Genomic DNA, 17,312 nt, shown 5'->3' on the forward strand with positions numbered 1-17,312 from the left:
CAACGCCTGGGGACCAACTCCAGTTCTTCTTTCCATTGCCTTGCTCAGGGGCACAGACAGTATTAACCCTAACATGCATGTCTTTTAATGGTGGGAGGAAACTGGAGCACCCGGAAGAAACCCACACAGACATGAGGAGAACATGCAAACCCCACACAGAAAGGACCTGGGATGGCCTGGGGTTCAAACCCAGGACCTCCTTGCTGTGAGGCAACAGTGCTAACCACTGAGCCACTGTGCCACCAGTGTTCAAACCAGCGTCCCTCCCTATTAAGGATGTGCACATCCTCATCCTCGAAACAGTGGCCACTGGACTGTAGATGGGTGTAGACTGTGGAGTCCTGGCCAGACGTGTTAGCCCTCCTGTGCTGTGCCATCCTCTTGGCCAGCATCTGTTAGGTTTCCCCAATGTACATGTCACTGCAATCCTCCTGGCGCTTAACAGCGTTCACTATATCGCTCTGTTTTTGCCGGGGGACCCGATCCTGCAGCCAGTTGAGACAGAAGATGTCACTTAAGATGAGTGATGAACATTTCTCTCAACAAACGTTGTGTCCAGATGAACTGATGTGACCCCTGTTCTGGATTTTCACTCAAGGTTTTCAGTTGTGTGTCAAAATCTGATTCATCTAGGTAAACAGGTTAAAATATCGAGTGGTGAAACGATCAGTCGATTAATCGATTAGTCCAGCCATCCAGCCATTATCCAAGCCGCTTATCCCAATTGGGGTCGCGGGATGCTGGAGCCTATCCCAGCAGTCACTGGGTGGCAGGCGGGGAAAGCCCTGGACAGGCCACCAGGCCATCACAGGGCCCACAAACACACACACACACATACACACATCTAGGGACAATCTAGTACGGCCAGTGCACCTGACCTACGTGTCTTTGGACTGTGGGAGGAAACCGGAGCACCCGGAGGAAACCCACACAGACACGGGGAGAACATGCAAACCCCACACAGAGGACGACCCGGATGACCCACAAGGTTGGACTACCCCGGGGCTCGAACCCAGGACCTTCTTGTCGTGAGGTGACTGCACTAACCACTGCGCCACCGTGCGACTTGATTAGTCTGGCGATGGAAAATTAATCAATTACAATTTTGGTAGTCAATTAATAGTTTGAGTCATTCATCAAGTCAGAACACCAAACATTTGTTGGTTGCAGTTTCGTAAGTGCTAAGCTTAGCTCGCCTTCTTCTGATTCACATCATCAGGAAATGAATACTTGAGGGTTTTTATGGCTGTTGGTCAGACTACGTAAACAGTTTTAAGACATCACTGGACTCTGGAACCTTAACTTGGGCATTCGTCACTATTTTGGACTTGTAACAGACCAAATTATTAATTGATTAATCAAAACCATAACTGGTTGATTAATCAATTTTGATAAAAAAAGAATATCTCAACACATCGTTTTCTTTAGTTATTTGTGCTGAACAAATCACACTGTCCAACATTGCCACACACAACTTGGTTTAAAATAAGCGCACACACACACACACAGGCCTCTTTCCAAAAGCAGCCTTAGTAGAAATGAGCCCTAACCGCTGGTCCACAGTTCATGTCTAAGTCAAGGCTGTTGGGGTGGGCAATGGGATCCTTGATTGGTGGTTAGGGTCAATATCTACAACGCACACATTTCTCAGGCAAATTATATTTCCAACCACCACTCCAAATTAAGAACGATGCTTACTTATATCTAACACAATCAACACTACCCATTAGCTACGCTGAAAGGAAACACAACACGATAACAACAACACAAATATTTTTTTTAGTCGGTGTACAAATTTTGCTTTTTCATTTTTTTTCTTCTTCCGCTTAGGCCATTTCAAAGGTCACGTAGCTTATTCCATTTCTCTGTCAACGACATGTAGTATGTGTCGCCTTTCGACTACCTCAAACTTAAAAGTGTGCTAAGATTCTCTCTTGCGTCTTCAGCCGCTTCTCCGGGGTCGGGTCGCGGTGGCAGCAAGCTAAGTCGGGCACTCCGGACGCCCCTCTCCCCAGCAATGCCCTCCAGCTCCTCCTGGGGGATCCCAAGGTGTTCCCAGGCCAGATTGGACATGTAGTCCCTCCGGCGAGTTCTGGTCCACCCCAGGGTCTCCTCCCAGTTGGACGTGCCCGATAAACGTCCAAAGGAAGGCGCCCAGGAGGCATCCTGATCATATGCCCGAACGACCTCAACTGGCTCAGCTCCCTCTCCACCACAACGGTCCAGTACAATGTCCATATTACTGCTGATGCTGCACCAATCCGCCTGTCAATCTTCCTCCATCCTACCCTCACTCGTGAACAAGACCCCGAGATACTTGAACTCCTCCACCTGAGGCAATAACTCCTCCCCAACCCGGAGGGAGCAATCCACCATTTTCTGGTAGAGAACCATGGCCTCAGACTTGCAGGTGCTGACTCTGCAAACCGCCCCGAGTGTGTGTGAAATGGCCGGGATTTCACGGTGTGCAAAGATAATGAAAGAAAATCTCTTTATAACCAAATATGTCTAAACAATATCTACAAATGCTGAGAAAGCTCAGCGGGGTTCACGCCAGATCACTCTGTACAGTACTTCAACACAGTGCAACGAAGCCTCTATCCAGGCATTAGCCCTAGCCCGGCCCTGCACGGACAGCCTTTGGGATCGGCCCAAGTGTTGGAAACTCATCAGCTTCTCCCATCCTGTCAAACAGCACTACATTCAGAATGATTATGCTAGCTATTCTCCAACGTCACTGATGGTCTGAGTGTGAAAACATGCAAAAGAAAAATAATAGCGTGATTAAATTGCTGTGAGAAAAGAACAATAATGACTATAATGTAGACTTAAGGGTCGGAGAGCCCAGTCCAAATGCAGCACACATCCCTGGAACCGTAAACATAACGGTGAACAAAAATACAAACCAAAACTCTGTGCATGTAAAAGCTTCAGTTTCTTGCCATACAATTCTTGATCTTCACTCAACCTGGCAGCAACACAAACACCTTGGTTGATGTGATCCGGACCCATTTCCTGTCTGATACTGTATTCAGAAGCAAAAGCCTTTTGGCAGAGATGCTTCACAAAGTCCTCCTGGTTCAAGACAGTCACACCCCAAGTGCACATCACATTTGATAAAGCAGTATATCGTTGATTAAGGGCTATTGTAAGGAACGTGTCAGTTCAGCAGCATATTTCCATCCTTCTAATTGCTAATGAAAATGTGGGGGAAGAAAATCCTTGTAGAAGTTATGTTTGCTGTCTTTAGATTACTGTTCACGAGTGATGGGAAGTATTAGAGAAGCATCATCTGATGAGGAAGTGACCTGGGAATACCATGAATATTACTGGTCTTCATTAAAAAAAACAAAAAAACAACTGCTGACATCCTACTGTGGGTAGATCCATATTCCCAGCAACGGATTTCAATAACAGACCAACACTTTCCCAGTTGAGTTAAAAAATGTCAATGCCAAAGGTTTGCGTTCTTCCATCTTTAAAAGCTGGATTTGTGTTTGAATGTGTGTGTGTGCACACTAGGGGTTGCATGACTTCAGATTTGTTTAAGCCGACTGTTTTTGTGATGAAAGCCGAGTTGACCTTGACTAATCGCTGATGACATCATGAATAAAACCACAGGAGAAGTGACTGCTTTGCAACAAGTGACGATCTGTATTAGCAGCTTTTTTTCTTTTGCCTCCGGGGGCTCCGGTTTCCTCCCACAGTCCAAAGACATGTAGGTCAGGTGAATCGGCTGTACTAAATTGTCCCTAGGTGTGAATGTGTGTGTGTCGGCCCTGTGATGGTCTGGCAGACTGTCCAGGGTGTGTACTCGCCTGCCGCCCAATGACTGCTGGGATAGGCTCCAGCCTCCCCGCGACCCTGAGAGCAGGATAAGCGGTTTGGATAATGGATGGATGGATGGATTTTCCTCCCCTTTTTCTCCCCGATTGTACTTGGTCAATTACCCCGCTCTTCCTAGCCATCCCGGGTGCTGCTCCACCCCCTCTGCTGAGCCGGGGAGGGCTGCAGACTACCACATGCCTCCTCTGATACATGTGGAGTCGCCAGACGCACTATTCCCCCCAGTTCCCCCTCCTGAACATGCACCCCGACAGACCAGAGGAGGCGCTAGTGCAGCGACCAGAACACATACACACTTCTGGCCAATTGTGTCTGTAGGGACACCCGACCAAGCCGAAGGTAACACGGGTATTCAAACTGGTGATCCCCGTGTTGGTAGGCAACGGAATAGACCGCTACGCTACCCAGATGCCCCCACACCGGTTGTCCTCTCTGAGGCGTTGTTGCTAATGTCATAATCATGTGATCAGCGACTGGTTGACGTCAAGCTTAAAGCGTCGTCACAGAGCAGTAAAGTCGACAAGTCTGTGCAACCCCTGGAGCAGCGCGTGTTTGTGATTAGTTGTATATCGGTATATGTGCACTTGGCTATGTGGCTATCCAGTTGTGTGTAGTCAGATGGTATGATAGTGTATGTCTATCTGAATACTTGGCTATATGCATTTGCATTGGGTCTGTTAAACTGAGTGATGGTGATTGCTCCAGGATGCATCGCTGACAGTGAGGGGATCCCACTTTAAAGTTATTAGCTAAAGGTGCCATTTTCAAATCAGGGCGCAGGGCCCCCTTCACATATGAGAGAATGCAGACATTCTCCTATGCACAAATACTTCACGTCCTCTGGTCCACGATTAGCGTTGGGGCAGTCTGACAACCAAGGACCCAAATCCTTAAAACCTTGCAGATTTCAGACCAAACCCCATTGAAAACCAAAGCATTACATGGTGGTGGTTGGGCTGAATGGGAATGACCACGTGGGAGATGACTGACATCATAGCAACAACCCAGTCTGCCGTGTAGGACCCTCAAACAGAAAGGCCTGACTGAAGTGCAGTGAGGCGACGCTCAATGCACTCTTTACCTGCAGAGAGAGAGAGACAGAGAGAGACAGAGAGAGAGCGACAGAGACAGACAGAGAGAGAGAGAGAGGATATATCAATCAAATAACAGAAAAGGCCAAAATAAATTTTAATGCCGGTTCACTGATTTATGATCATTACTACCAGCGTTAATGACATTTGATGGATGGTCACACTGATATTTGTTCACACTACAAGTGATGAGGATCCTGTCATTGTTGAGATGGTTGTTGCTCTCATCACTGAGGCTTAACTTTTATTGAACTTGGACCCCATCACTGGCTCAGTTGTCATGGCAACATTATCGTGTTCATTATATAGTCCTAAATATCATATAGTTTTTGTTCAAATCATCGTATCGTTTGTTTACATTTTAAGCAAATGCATTTCCTGGTTTTCTGCCTCCATGTCTTGAGAGTAATGACTACACTTTGGCGTTGTGGTCTATTATTGCTCTTTTTTCTTGAGGGGGGGGGGGTCCCCCTGGTCCCCCTTTCTCTTCCCAACTGTACCCGGCCAATTATCCCACTCTTCCGAGCCGTCCAGGTCGCTGCTCCACCCCATCTGAGGGAGGGCTGCAGACAACACATGCCTCCTCCGATACATGTGGAGTCGTCAGCCGCCTCTTTTCCCCTGACAATGAGGAGTTTCACCCGGGGGACGTAGCGCGTGGGAGGATCACGCTATTCCCCCCAGCCCCCCCCCGAACAGGCGCCCTGACTGACCAGAGGAGGCGCTATTGCAGTGACCAGGACACATAGCCACATCCGGTTTCCACTCCCGCAGACACGGCCAATTGTGTCTGTAGGGACGGCCGACCAAGCCGGAGGTGTACGTTGCTGTCCTCGACACACTCCTTCGAGGACAGCAACGTACACATTTTGGACAGAGAAGATAGATGGTTTGAAAGAGGGGTGAAGGAAGCCGTCTATGCGAAACTGGAAAAACCATCCCTCAACAGAGGAGGAGGTCTGCGACACCACCTGTCTCCCACTTACAATGCCGTCCTTTCATCTCTACCCAGGAGACTCAGGAAGCCTAGCCTCCAAGAACAACAGTCGGTCACTAACGGCTCCAACGACTCTCATGACCACTGAACAATGAAGTCGAAATTAACACCCCCAACCACCGTCACAGCTAAACAAATGCAAATCAATAGTTCCGATGGCGACGGGCGCGGCCATAACATCGGTACACAAAAGAGCCACGCATATCTATGGCTCTGACAACGACTCCTTGAGGATAAATACTGAGTCTCATCAGCAGCCAGTCAGACTAGCTTGGTCTAGTCAGAAAGGCACGAACCGAGGAAGCCTCTTGGATGAGAAGCGAAACGTCTTCACGGATATATACCAAGTCCAGTTGCACTTGATTCAACTCCTTTGGATAATAAACATGTTCTGCTAATCAGGCTTCTGTTTAAAACATGGGATTAAATGACAGGATGACTTACATTTGCTCACACTGATGATGTCATCCTGTTCGGTGAGCAGAGATGACAGGCCCTCCATCAGCAGCAGAGCCTTATGGTAGCGCAACACTGATGCTTCTCCCTGGTGGAACATCTCATCCAGTGCAGCCGCCTGAACCTGTCGGCACAGCAAGACACACTCAAGATACATGTTTTTCATAATGCAAAATGCTTTTTGTGTGAAACTGTGTTTTACCATGCTGTCTCTTGTGGTTAATTAAACATGCGTGAGGACTTACTTCGCTTCAGATGGTGCAGGTCCACCCTTGTTTGGTACAAAGGACATCGGCTGACATCAAATTTTCATGCATTCCAGCAAAATAAAAACCCTATAATCCACTGCACTTGGGCTGATAAATATCACAGTTCTTAGCTTTAACTGTGGTACATTTCACTTTAGTACTTAGTACTACCACATTTCAGCTTTAGTACTTAGATGTCTTGAGTAGTAAACAGACAATACTGGCTACTCCAGTAGACAACGCTGGTAATGTTCTTTAATTACAATTAAAATAGTTTAAAGTTAAATTATACTATAAAAAATGACCTCTTAAACCAATAACCATGTCCCATCCATGCCATTGGTGTACGGTGTGTATGGTGTGTGTATGGTGTGTGTGTGTGTGTGTGTGTGTGTGTGTGTGAATTAATTAATTGTAAAGTGCTTTGAGTGGCTGTTGCAGCTAGAAAAGTGCTATGAAAATGCAACTTGATTGATTGAGTGAAATATCTGTGGTTTGGCTGTACTCATCTCTCCCCTTCCTGCTCACCATCTGCACAGTGTGACTGAAGAGCAGTCTCTCAGCGGTGATGGAGGTGATGTGATCCATTAGGCGGTGCTTCCTGGTGAAGAAGCGCTCCAGACGGGCATTGAGGGAGCGACAGGAGGCCACACTTGTCTTGTACAGCTCATTTAGTCTCCTAACCACTGTGTTGGGACAAAGGGACACATTCTAAGTTAACACACGAATAGCACAATCTCTGTAAAGCTATGTGTTCATATCCTTACATGTTCATACTAATTTATCATTGGAGCGGCCATGAGGAAAGGAGCTGTGAGGAATTTTGAATTTTTCTTGACTTTGTGCACGCCTGTGGATAAAAGCGGAAGCGTTTTGCAGAAGAATGACTTCAGATCTCCATTCACTCTGTGGTGGTTTGTTTTGGAAAAACAGATGTTTGCAAGATATACAGGGCGGGGGTAACGTATTTCTAATTGTGGCCATGTATCCTGCCCGTTTGCTGTAAATCGTTTCATCAGATTTTGCAGGGAATTTGACATGGAGACGAATATTTAGAATCACTATATAGTGATGTCTAATCTTGATGGTCGCATTTGATTAGGACAGTCATATAGAGGCATCAAAATTAAACCGAGACTGACAAATATTCAGTGAAACATTCCTTGTGGGGTGTCTGGGTAGAGTAGCAGTCTAATCTGTTGCTTAGCAACATGGGGATCGCCAGTTCGAATCCCCGTGTTACCTCCGGCTTGGTGGGGCGTCCCTACAGACACAATTGGCCGTGTCTGCGGGTGGGTAGCCAGATGTGGGTATGTGTCCTGGTTGCTGCACTAGCGCATCCTCTGGTTGGTAAAGGCGCCTGTTCGGGGGGGGGGGGGGCTGGGGGGAATAGCATGATCCTCCCACGCGCTATGTCCGCCTGGTGAAACTCCTCACTGTCAGGTGAAAAGAAGCAGCTGGTGACTCCACATGTATCAGAGTAGGCATGAGGTAGTCCGCAGCCCTCCCCCGCTCAACAGAGGGGCTGGAGCAATGACCAAGACAGCTCGGAAGAGTGGGGTAATTGGCCCAATACAATTGGGGAGAAAAAAGGGGATAAACCCGCCCCCACCCTAAAATAAAAACCAAAACATTCCCTGTAGCACAAGATCCTGTAGGACTTCTCGACAAGGAAGAGAAGACAGCAGTAGTGATTGATGTAGCGATCCTGAGCGACGGCAACATCAGGAAGAAAGAGCGTGAGAAGGTACAGAAATACCGAGGGCTGAGGAAGAACCGGATCAGATGTGGAAGGTGAAATCCACAGTAGTCCCAGTGGTAATAGGAGCACTAGGGGCTGTGACCCCCGAACTGGGAGAGTGGCTGCAGCAGATTCCAGGAACAACATTTGAGGCCTCTGTCCAGAGAAGTGCAGTCCTACGAACAGCTAAGATACTGCACAGAACCCCAGGCCTCTGGTAGAGGACCCGAGCTTGAGGAAGACACACACCACCCAAAAAAGGGTGAGAGGGAGGTTTTTATCTTATATCTGTGGTCAGTCACTCACTCACTCATGGACGACGTGACGGGGACGGTTAGTAGGGACATTAGCATGTCCTAAACGTGTACTTGTTAGACTTTGATATATTAACTATATACATTCCAAAATTCCTCGAAATAACGACAATCTAACTAAAATGGAAGGAGTCTTTTTCTGTTTGTCCTTCAGTTTCTCTGCAAGCGTTCATCCGATTGACTTCACACTTGTCGGATGTGCAGTTGGTTTGGACAGTTGCGCGCTTGTTATATAAAAAAATGATTATAAGGTAGTGTGATTTATTGACTGCCTGTCATTTACAAGCAGAGTGGATTTGTACCTTGTTTGACGGTAGAGGAAGGGTAGAGTTTGCCCTGTTTCACTCGCTCCATGGCTGTGTGTAAGGCTGTGGACAAGAGCTCTGCAGTCTTAAGGTAGAGGACCAGCTGTTCTGCATGACTGAGACACACACACACACACACACACACAGAATACTTAAAACTAGAGCACAATAGGAAATAGGATTCTTTTTTTTTACCTCGTCTGTAATTTGGCTTGGACATGTGTGGAGGAGAGATGTTGGGTATATCGGGAGAAGGATGCTGAATATGGAGCTGCCAGGGAAGAGGAGAAGAGGAAGGCCAAAGAGGAGGTTTATGGATGTGGTGAGGGAAGACATGCAGGTGGCTGGTGTGACAGAGGAAGACGCAGAAGACAGGAAGAAATGGAAACGGATGATCCGCTGTGGCGACCCCTAACGGGAGCAGCCGAAAGTAGTAGTAGTAGTTTACCTCGTCTGTAATTTCTGACATACATCAAACCCACAAAGGTGGAACAGCCTCTACATGCTTGCACGTTCAAGTTCAAATTCAGGTTCAAGTTTATTTATCCATCGCAGTGCAGAGCCCGACCTTCTCAAACCCGCTGGAATAATCAAATAATAATCTGAGCCTGAACCGACGTGACTGGGTCGAGCCTGACAGGGTTCGGGGTTGAGAATTACAAACTCTAGTGTTCAGACATTTACATTTTCACACATAACGAGTTTTAAGAACGGGTTTCGGGGCATCCGGGTAGCGTGGCGGTCTATTCCGTTGCCTATCAACACGGGGATCGCCGATTCGAATCCCCGTGTTACCTCCGGCTTGGTCAGGCCGTCCCTACAGACACAATTGGCCGTGTCTGCGGGTGGGAAGCTGGATGTGGGTATGTGTCCTGGTCACTGCACTACCGCCTCCTCTGGTCGGTCGCGGTCGGGGCGCCTGTTCGGGGGGGGGGGGGGGACTGGGAGAATAGCGCGATCCTCCCATGTGCCATGTCCCCCTGGTGAAACCCCTCACTGTCAGGTGAAAAGAAGTGGCTGGCGACTCCACATGTATCAGAGGAGGCATGTGGTAGTCTGCAGCCCTCCCTGGATCAGAAGAGGGGTTGGAGCAGCGACGGCTCAGAAGAGTGGGGTAACTGGCCGGATGCAGTTGGGGAGAAAAAAGGGGAAAACAAAATAATGAGTTTCAACTTTCGCTGGGTATTTTGTGCACAAAGTGAAAGAAGGCAAACAATCAGAGCCTGACGCTCCTAATTCACTCAGTTAAACTTTCCTCATCAGATTATTTGTCTCTATCTGGAGCGACATGTGTTTGCTGTGTCCTTGCCATTGTAATGTGAAACCATTTACCCACAACAGAATATTTCTTAAACGCGACATATCAGGTCAGGGGTCTGAAGGCTTTTTAAAAGCCTGTTGTGCTTCACAACAAAGTGGGATGGAAATAAAAGAAAAGAAGTGCAGTTATGGGATGTTTTATTTTATTTCTTTAAGAGCACTTTACATTTTTATGACAACATAATTTGGGAGAATAATGGACAGTAATAACTTACAGAGGTGAAATACTTCATACTAATTGACGTGCGGCTCGAGTGAACAAGGATGTCTCATTTTGTGAAACGCCTGCTGCTTCGTATCCTCTCCTCGTGTGTCTGTACATCAGGGATAGGCGACATGGTCCAGAAAGGTCCGGTGTGTGTGCAGGTCTTTGTTCCAACCAAGCAGTTACACACCTGATTCTATTAGTCAACCAATCATCTCTGCTAAGGACCCTGATTTGTAGACTCAGGTGTATAACTCCTTGGTTGGGAGAGACCTGCACCCAAACCGGACCTTTCTGGACCATGTTGCCTATCCCTGCTGTACATGTTTACGTGTTTAGTTACGTGATAGTGACACCACGGTGATGGTTCAAGATGAAGGTGGACGTGGTTTTAGGTGATTAAAACAGGCTTTATTTAATAATGTCTTTCATTCGTTCGCTTGCAGAGGCCGTTGCACCGCGTTCCATTGAGCCACGCCCCCTCTCTCCACTTGGATATGAGGCTAGACCACACCCCCTCCCACAGTGGTTATTTGCATATAGAGTGGGGAAGTGGGATCCGATCCCAGTTCCCCCTCCCCCTCGAACAGGCGCCCCGACCGACCAATGGGGGCGCTAGTGCAACGACCAGGACACATACCCACATCTGGCTTCCCACCCGCAGACATGGCCAATTGTGTCTGTTGGGACGTCCGACCGAGCTGGAGGTAACACAGGGATTCGAACCAGCGATCCCCGTGTTAGTAGGCAACGGAATAGACCGCTATGCTACCCGGACGCCCCCCTTCCATCTGCATTTTACCAGTTTTTCTGCAGTGGTAAGACATTTCATGATTCACTTTTTAGACATTTTATTGAAGATACCCCAGCAACTTATATAGACTTGTCTTTATGAGCACATTAGTGGCAAAATTTACTGCAACTCTTACAACATTATCAGTACCGCATGACTAGTACGGCCTTACCTCCACTCTCGGCTGAAGGAGCTGATCTGGTCTGCCACCAGACTCTGTTGCTGAAGGAGAGAGGGGTCCCCCTGCTCCACCAAAGCCCCGGCGCCAGTCCCCCGGGCCCCCGCCACTTCCATCAAACAGCAGGTAAAGTCCAATGTGAATCGTAGGCTCTGCAAAGTGTCTGTGTGCTCCTGCTGCTCTCCATGAGAGATGGGGGGGGGGGGGGGCAGAAAGATAAATTGATGAATTTTGGGTGTTTTCACACACACACACACACACACATACACACACACACGCACACACACACACACACATATTTGTTCTGTATCTCTCTGAACCCTTTGTAACTGACTTAACTCTAACAAAGTTAATGTTCTTTTGTTTGTTGTTGCTGAAATTTAAGACAGTGTATTCAGTTTGCACTTGTTCCTTTGGTTATAGATGCCAGTTGTGTTGCAATACAAATTCTACAAGCACCATTTTTTTCCAGCTGTTGTGTTTTTCCCCCCCAAAGTTCCAGCATGACAATAGGCCATTATATTACCAAATATAAGGGATTAATTAAAAATGTTCCCCCTTTTCTCTGATCTCTTTCGGGATTGCTTCCGGTGTGGGAAGACGGCGGCGCAAATTCATGTTTGCAGCGGCCTCACCCAGTAACCGTGTGGGAAGATGGCGGCACGAATTCACATTTGTGGCGGCCTCACCCAGTACCGTCCGTGCAGTCTTTGTCCACCTCTGTATCTAAGTTTGTCTTCGTTTGATGGCTGGGAGAGCTCGGTCTGCTGCATCCTGTGGTCCCAGGGACCACGGCCCTGCCTGGAGCTGTGCCCAAAGGGGTAACACCGAGGGCGGTCTGACAGGATGTGGAAGTGGGGCAGGATAGGCTAACTGCTAGCCCATGCAGACCAGCAGTTCTGATAACACCGAGGGCAGTCTTGCGGCGGCCTCGCCTACCCTTGACTGTGTTTTTAGTGTCATTGTGTGGCGTGCGGGGAGGTGTGTCAAAGGTGTCTGGCTGGGAGAGCTGGTGTTGGATCGGCTGAGAGAGCTTGGTCTGCTGTGTCCTGTGGGCCCACGGACCACGGCCCTGACCGGAGCTGCACCCAAAGACGTAACACTGAGGGCGGTCTGATAGGACGTGGAAGCGAGGCAGGCTAAGCTAACTGCTAGCTCATGCAGACCGGCCGTTCTGACAGTCATCCTGGCTGGCGTTCGTTCTCCTGGACAGTGATTTTTTTTTTACATTTGATATATTTATTATATATATATATTTTAATTTTATTATTATTATTTTAGACATATTTGTTAGTTTGAATATATGTATTCTTGTAGCTTTTGGATACATGTTTTTGTCTTTGTGTTGCACTGCTGTGGGCTGGGGGAAACGAGGTTACATTTCATTTCATGTGCACAACTGCATGAAATGGAACGACAACTAAAGGGTTTCTGATTCTGGACCTACAAGTAAACCCTGCTCCTTACCTCCATTAGTGTTTCTTCAGGCAGCTCAGGGGCCTCGAAGGTTACAGGTCCCCCCATGTTGACCGTGATGGGGTCTGTGAAGCTGTAGCGGGGACTGGAGGTGGCCTCAAAGCCATCCAGATAGGTGCCAGTGGTCTGGGGGTAACGACTATTGAAGGAGCCGGCTGGGCTGATGGAGCTGGAAGAGCCTGCGGGAGTCAAAGATAAAGGGATGTGGTCAAAGGTCTGTTAAGGCGACATGATGTTTTTTTTTAACTGTTTAACATCGTCCTAGTCAGACAAGATGATCAGCTCTTGACACTTCTTGGTCAGAATATAGGAGGAATGAATAGTGTTGGGGGGACATGTCAATCAACCACCATCATCATCATAGGTAGCTAGTTTGATTCCAACATGTTTTCAGAGTTATGGACTCCAGAATAAAAAAAAAGATAAATAAACAAGCCTGGAGCCAGTACTGGCTTAGGAGAACAGACATGGACACTCAAACCTCCAAAGAGAACAAGAGGTATTTTTCCATGTATCCCTGTATGACTTGGACATGCTAAAAACCCCTGAGGATTTAAGACTCTTTTCAGGGGTGCTCAAGAATGCCTACATTTCATCTCAGCCCCCCAAAAATAATAACTATCATTACTACTATGGAATCATCCAGTAATTGGAAACCCAAAGATGTGTATTGAACTGACATGAGACTCGCTTTGTTCCGTATTTTTGAGAATCAATTCAGTGGAAATCTATGAGAGAAATATTACAAGGTTAGTCTATAAAGACAGGGCAACTTGTAAGAGATAGAAGGAAACCTTCCTGCTCTGTTATCAGCCTGTCTGTCATGTCACCTTCCACTGCCCAAACTCTGTCTACACAGACTTTAGTTGGCTAGTGCCGGCATGTCGCCTTCCCACTCACCTCTTATTGATTTTTTTGATTATTTCCCCCCTATTTTCTCCCCAATTGTATCCAGCCAATTACCCCACTCTTCCGAGCCGACCCGGTCGTTGCTCCACCCCCTCTGCCGATCCGGGGAGGGCTGCAGACTACCACATGCCTCCTTTGATACATGTGGAGTCGCCAGCCGCTTCTTTTCACCTGACAGTGAGGAGTTTCACCAGGGGGACGTAGCGCGTGGGAGGATCACGCTATTCCCCTCAGTTCCCCCTCCCCCCCGAACAGGCGCCCCGACCGACGAGAGGAGGCGCCAGTGCAGCGACCCGGACACATACCCACGTCCGGCGTCTCATCCGCAGACACGGCCAGCTGTGTCTGTAGGGATGCCTGACCAAACCGGAAGTAACATGGGGATTAGAACCGGTGATCCCTGTGTTGGTAGGCAACGGAATAGACCGCCACGCTACCCGGATGCCTACACCTCTTATTCTATTGGTCCAACACGCTGGGCCCTTCATGGGCTGCCTACCTCAGTGTTTCTCAACCCAGTCCTCAGATACCCTCTGTCCTGAAGATTTTCCTTGTAACCCTGCATAGATAGGCCTGCTTGTTGTTACTCAACCAATCATAGTACTGTATTGTGTCAGATGTGCCAAATCGGACATAATTAAGTGCCGACTTGTTGAATAAATACAAACAGGCCCTCCTATGCAGGGTTATAATGAAATTCTGCAGGACGGAGGGTATCTGAGGACTGGATGGGGAAAACTGGCCTATATCACAAAGGTCTCAGACTCTTGGATGCCCTCACATTAAATAGGAAAATCGAAGGAAAGGTTGGTCATAGTGGGTGTTTTCCCCCAGAGGGAAGAAAAAGCATTTTCTCTCACAAAGCAGCTTTGTGATGTGGTCTGTTTTTTGTTGAATGAATCAATAAAGCGACCTACCAACAGACAGTCATGCGGACATATTTTCAACTCAAAAAATGTCAAAAGTTTGGTAACTTTTTTTTTTTGGGGACTACTTTGTTAATCCCTGTGGGGGATTTTCTTTCCTGCATTTAACCCATCCCGCTGTGTAGCTAGGAGTAGTGGGCTGCCACCTTCATGCAGCACCCGGGGACCAACTCCAGTTCTTTCCCCATTGCCTCGGTCAGGGGTACAGACAGGAGTATTAACCCTGACATGTATGTCTTTTTGTTGGTGGGGGAAACTGGAACACCCGGAGTAAACCCACCACAGATACGGGGAGACCATGCAAACTCCACACAGACGACGACCTGGGATGACCCCTAAGGTTGGCCAAACCTGGGGTTCAAACCCAGGACCTTCTTGCTGTGGGGCGACAGCGCTAACCACTGCGCCACCATGCTAAACATCAATATTTGCCAGGCTCTGTGTTCAAGGGTTCGATTGGTTGCTTAAATCGTTCAGTAAATCTGAATTGTCAAGTCAAGTCATGTCAAGTCAAGCCAAGTAGTTTTTATTTTTCCCCAGAGGGGCAACTTTTGTGTAGAAGCAGCAACATTCAAATACACAAACAATCCACATAACACATAAGGCAAATGAATACAACATGTAGTGAGGAGAACAAAGCCGATGAAAAGCAATGCAACAGTGAACAGTGTTTATCAAGGTGGTGCTGGTATTACCTCTTATTGTTGGAGTTTAGCAGCGAAATGGCGGAGGGAATGAAGGAGTGTTTATATCTACTGGTTTTGACTACTGGGTAATTGAAGCGGGAACCAGAAGGTAAGGTCTGAAACTCTAGGTGCAGGGGGTGGGTGCTGTCAGACAGGATGGATTCTGCTTTCCTTAACAGCCGCTTGTTATCAGACAGACTTTGAACGGAATTGAATCAGAATTGCCCTGCTTTTGTCAAAAGTACAACAATTATTACTGGGGAGTTTTTCTCATAAGATTTGTTTTGAAATGAGTTATCCATCCATCCATTATCCAGGCTGCTTATCCCAACTGGTGTCGCGGGATGCTGCAGCCTATCCCAGCAGTCATTGGACGACAGGCAGGGAGACACCCTGGACAGCCCCCCCCCCCCCCCACACACACACACACACACCTAGGGACAATTTAGTACAGTCGATTCACCTGACCTACATGTCTTTGGACTGTGGGAGGAAACCGGGAACACCCAGAGGAAACCCACGCAGACACGGGGGGAACATGCAAACTCCACACAGAGGACGACCCCCAAGGTTGGACAACCCAGGGCTCGAACCCAGGACCCTCTTGCTGTGAGACGACCGCGCTAACCACTGCGCCACCGTACTGCCCCGAAATGAGTTATTCATTCTTCAAATATACTAGATCTGTCTGCAGCAAGGCTTTAAGTTTACTGAAAATATTCCTGTGCCGTTGCTGAAACACTCCAAAATTTATACACGTAACTTCACCATGTCCCATGTAGCTTAATACAAGGATTATTCATTAGATTCTCACTATGGTTAACTATGCAAAAAGAATACACTACTATATAGTATTGTTTTAAGATACTTTTGAATAAATATGACCAATAGATGGGATCTGAATAAATGTAATACTTTAGTGGAAATATTAAAGTAAAATTTTGCTTTTTTCTAACCTCTGTATAACGTACACAATACTTGTCAGTTGTGTGTGTATAGCCATAGCCCACTATAGCAAACTGGCTGACTTTCGTCAGCCGTTGGGGTCAGTGGATGGCAGAGGAACTACAAGGCTGATTGGTTGACTCGCTCATTTTCTAACCTCAACCCTTAAGAAACTGTCGCGCAATTCATACAGGTACAAATAGGACGTATTTCCCCTTAAGGTTTGTGTTTGTTACCTGAGCACTTCCTGTGTCTGGAGGTCTGAGGTGGGGTGCTGCCACTGGGTGGGGAGCCCACGGTGAAAACCACCTGTGCTGGACTGCTGGAGCCTGCTAATATGCATCCTCCGCCACTTAGGGGCGCTAGTTGACAGCAAGGAGAGCAGGGCATGGGGGGGGGGGGTGAAAGAGATGCAGGCAAAGATGAATTATGACTTCAACAGATGTGCAATACATTCAAATGAAACGAGAAAAGATGGGATATGTTATAGATATGAAACATAACTTGTTTCTATATGACCATCATTTCTGTAAACAAGGCAGGACGGTAATTTTCTGAAAGCTGTACAGGTTCTCACACCAGTTAATTTTTTCTTTTTTCTTTTTTGTGTTATTTCCCCCCAATTGTATCCGGCCAATTACCCCACTCTTCGAGCCATACCAGTCACTGCTCCACCCCCTCTGCCAATCCGGGGAGGGCTGCAGACTACCAAATGCCTCCTCCGATACACATGGGGTCACAAGCTGCTTCTTTTCACCTGACAGTGAGGAGTTTCACCAGGGGGGCGTAGTGCGTGGGAGGATCATGCTATTCCCCCCCAGTCCCCCCCCCCCAAACAGGTGCCCTGACCGACCAGAGGAGGCGCTGGTGCAGCAA

At 47.6% G+C, this 17,312-nt stretch overlaps 1 protein-coding gene across 2 annotated transcripts in view; it reads right to left on the bottom strand.

Moving 5' to 3' along the window:
• Positions 1 to 2,798: 2,798 nt before the first annotated feature.
• ulk1b (unc-51 like autophagy activating kinase 1) overlaps positions 2,799 to 17,312 on the bottom strand; it is a 69,256-nt gene continuing 54,742 nt past the window's right edge. For both annotated transcript variants that reach the window (XM_056290622.1, XM_056290623.1), the window contains 7 exons: positions 16,673 to 16,798; positions 12,962 to 13,149; positions 11,489 to 11,670; positions 8,996 to 9,114; positions 7,167 to 7,324; positions 6,379 to 6,514; positions 2,799 to 4,927 (listed from right to left, as the gene is read on the bottom strand). In XM_056290622.1, the coding sequence (XP_056146597.1) occupies positions 4,872 to 4,927; positions 6,379 to 6,514; positions 7,167 to 7,324; positions 8,996 to 9,114; positions 11,489 to 11,670; positions 12,962 to 13,149; positions 16,673 to 16,798 (965 nt within the window). In that variant the 3' untranslated portion in view covers positions 2,799 to 4,871. The remainder of the gene's footprint in view (positions 4,928 to 6,378; positions 6,515 to 7,166; positions 7,325 to 8,995; positions 9,115 to 11,488; positions 11,671 to 12,961; positions 13,150 to 16,672; positions 16,799 to 17,312) is intronic.

This window comes from Lampris incognitus, chromosome 12, assembly GCF_029633865.1.
Source record: "Lampris incognitus isolate fLamInc1 chromosome 12, fLamInc1.hap2, whole genome shotgun sequence".
Classification (NCBI taxonomy): domain Eukaryota; kingdom Metazoa; phylum Chordata; class Actinopteri; order Lampriformes; family Lampridae; genus Lampris; species Lampris incognitus.